This window comes from Saccostrea echinata, unplaced genomic scaffold (assembly GCF_033153115.1).
Source record: "Saccostrea echinata isolate AGI-Se365-2 ecotype Australia unplaced genomic scaffold, CSIRO_AGI_Sech_v1 ptg000047l, whole genome shotgun sequence".
Lineage (NCBI taxonomy): Eukaryota > Metazoa > Mollusca > Bivalvia > Ostreida > Ostreidae > Saccostrea > Saccostrea echinata.
Genome location: NW_026889796.1, coordinates 14,415,827 through 14,419,025, shown reverse-complemented (window position 1 = coordinate 14,419,025; position 3,199 = coordinate 14,415,827). Strand labels below are relative to the sequence as shown.

The 3,199-nt window shown below is 34.7% G+C and overlaps 1 protein-coding gene across 1 annotated transcript; it reads left to right on the top strand.

The window, feature by feature from the left end:
• The first annotated feature begins 658 nt into the window (after window positions 1-658).
• Window positions 659-2,025, top strand: LOC133202391 (kyphoscoliosis peptidase-like). The gene has a single exon (XM_061338205.1). The coding sequence runs from the start codon at window positions 1,145-1,147 to the stop codon at window positions 1,817-1,819; it is 675 nt and encodes a 224-aa protein (XP_061194189.1). The 5' UTR covers window positions 659-1,144; the 3' UTR covers window positions 1,820-2,025.
• Window positions 2,026-3,199: the final 1,174 nt, after the last annotated feature.

Here is a 3,199-nt window from a genome sequence, read left to right as displayed (position 1 = left end):
AAAGAGAGAAAATAAGATTTATTAACTTCCTTAATATTCGAGGTCTATACTAGCCAATGGGAAACTTGACAAATATTAATATTGCAGTTTATTGATAAATAAATAAAAATCTTTCTAAAAAGACACTTCCTTGTGCATGTTGTGTGTATATAACATGGATTCTTATTTGGTTAAATTATAACACTCGGTGTCGAGCTGGATCAGATCAGAAATGTATTTCCTTAAGTTTATGCTTCTCAATTTACTACACCTTAATTGAAATGTTTTACTGATATGTGCAACATTAAATTAAATCATATTAAATTGATCGAGACAAATGTTCTACAGGTTTGGTGGCTAAGTCATCATTTCTCGTATCATCATAATGCTCATGGGTATACGTAAGAACTGCATGATGCATTTTCGTTGGCAATTAATATGCTACATGCATATATTTCATTTCTCCTTTGAAACAGCATGGATATCCCATTAATTTTTATGTGATGCACATGAAATATTTATTCTTTGTAAGGTTGTCCCACAAAAAGTCTGCAGACTGGAATTCGGTAAACATATGTTGTAGCAATCACGTCTAGCAGAGTGTCTACGAGCTGGAATAAGTGAGAATGATTGTTTATAATGTATCCTTGAAGTGCATGGATGTGTGGGTATAGCAATTCCTTTCCTCTTACGTCTATTTTTTTTAAATAAACAAAAATTCACACTCAGAATGATTTTGTTATGACGCTTTGAAGATGCCGCGTTTATGGATCTGTTTTTATTGAGTCATTACATAAATGAAGGAGAAAGCTGATATCTATATTTATATAGACAACCCGTGCGGGCCCCTACTGCATTCTCTTTACACATGCTGTTCGGCGATTTCTCTGATAAGTAAGTCCCACCGCTCCGCACAATAGGAGGGATGCTACATCATATTCCTCGTCAATCTGGCATCTTACAAGTGAGAGAATAATTACTTTACATTTATATCAAAGCCAGGGAGAAGATACACTTTGTTTATTAAGGGAATACCGTATTTCCATTGAAGCGTGTTTTAATATTTATACTTCTGATCCTTGAGGCGAACAACAAAATCACGCACGTTTTTAAAACGAATTTGGAAAAAAGGCAGCTTAATAGTGTGTATCAAGTGGACATTACAATGGCGCAGGTTGAACTTCCAAGATTGACGGAGGGATACCTTGGCCCCCAGGCCAAATTTTACCCGTACGGTTTGACCACTCTATCCCACCCGGATCCTGTCATTCATTCGGACACTAACCAAATAGAAATTGTTATAGGAACAACCGAAAAAACGAGATTTACCACCAAACTTTTGGGAGTGGATCCAAAGGGAGAGTGTAACCAATTTGTGCTTACACAGATCCAAGGAAACGAGTACCATTTCACAATTGCAGTTCCTAGAACTGGATTCTTTAAATTTCAGATCTATGCTTTACCTAATTCTGAAGCTGGGCCAAACATGATCAATGTCTACAATTACCTGTTAAATATCCAGAAAGTGGACAGATATGTGGAGGCATTTCCAAAACAGTATCCTCTTTGGAAACAGGAAGGGTGTTACCTTTATGAACCGCTTATGCTTATGAAAGGAATTAAAGAACCGTCCGTTAAATTCCGGTTCTTGGTACCAAAGGCTGTGGATGTTCAGCTGAAGGTTCACGAAGATTGGATCAAGATGGAACAGGTTGAACCGAACATATACGAGGCTTATGTAGATTTTAGTGTTGGTTACCCTAGTGGAGCCAAAGTCAAACTCAACGTCAAATCTGGACGCAGTCACAAATTTGACACTTTACTGGAATATACAATCTAAGTGTTTAATTTGATAAAAAGATGGGTTTTTTTTCAGTTCGTTCTGTCTTGCAATATGAATTGTTGTTTGATAGCAGTGCCATGTTTTGAATATAGTAAACGTTTGGTGCGTACTTTTCAAATTAAAAAAAAATGTTTTTATTAAGAACTGGGCTTATTGTTTAAGGAGATAAAAAGAAATGAAATTCGTTTACTTTTGATATGTCACATACGTGTTTTGTATTCTTATATTACTCACAATTGTATGCTGTTGTGATCTCATCGCATATACCTGTAAAATGATTAATAGTGCCTACTTTTTCAGCATGGAAAAACATGCATGTTTGTTCGGTGAAACCACAAATGTGCGTACTCTCGGTTTCTGGAGGAGAGGGGTATATTTCCTCATTTCAATCACAGGGAAAACTTCTTTAAAATGTAGCTCCGAAATTGCAAGGTTACCACTTCGAAAAGTAAACATTATAATGGTCACAAACGCTCCCAACCTCTTTGAAATCACTATACAGTATTCAGGGCTTCACCATTATGACAGTGGTATACATTGTATATTCACTGTCATGTAAAAATTCACTCTTGCATACCTAGGAATTAAGTGTGTTAGATATCTAATTCTGATTATTTTTTAAAGTTGTTTGATATGGGTAATGAAATGCACATTTTTATTAAGAACAGCTTCCAGTTATGCACGCGACATGGTGCCATATTGGAAAATCTCCAAAATAAGGTAGAAAACACAAAGATTACTGCCGAATGATTTTGAATGTATATTACGCATATATCTTAATAGAAGTGTTTGGAATGCCAGTAAACACTTTTTTATGTTGTTCGAGATAATTGCATTGTAAACGTTGTGTTCTTTGTTAACTGTACCAACTGGAGCTGCAATACTCAAAGTTTTTTTTATAAAGAACCTGTTCAATAATTATAAAAAATATCAGATAACAGTAGGAAAAATGTTGTATAAATATTGGAAAAAAATTTTTTAAGGCTGTATTGTAATAATAGGGGTGCTCTCGATCAGAAAAATAAACATTAATGTAAAAGCTTTCGGATTAAAAAAAAAAAAAGATTTAATTTTACACAAATCATGTCCTCGGTGATCAGAATAGGACCACAAAAAGGTTTTAATTTTATATGGGATCACAGTACTGAAAGTACTGAGACGAGGTGACGTTTGGGGTTGAATTCTATCCCTTCGAATGCAAGATCGAAGTAATGATACAAAATTTGTCGGATGGCATTATAATCCATAAGCATTTGTGTAACCTTCAATTTGAATCAATGAAATATTTCGGAAACATTATATTCTGAATAGTAGATGTAACCTATTGGTACTTTAAGAGAGCTCACAAATTGATACTTCCTGCATATTTTTATAGTG

Excerpts from the sequence above, each read along its gene's own strand:
- LOC133202391 (XM_061338205.1), top strand. The coding sequence starts at position 1,145 with ATGGCGCAGGTTGAACTTCCAAGATTGACGGAGGGATACCTTGGCCCC.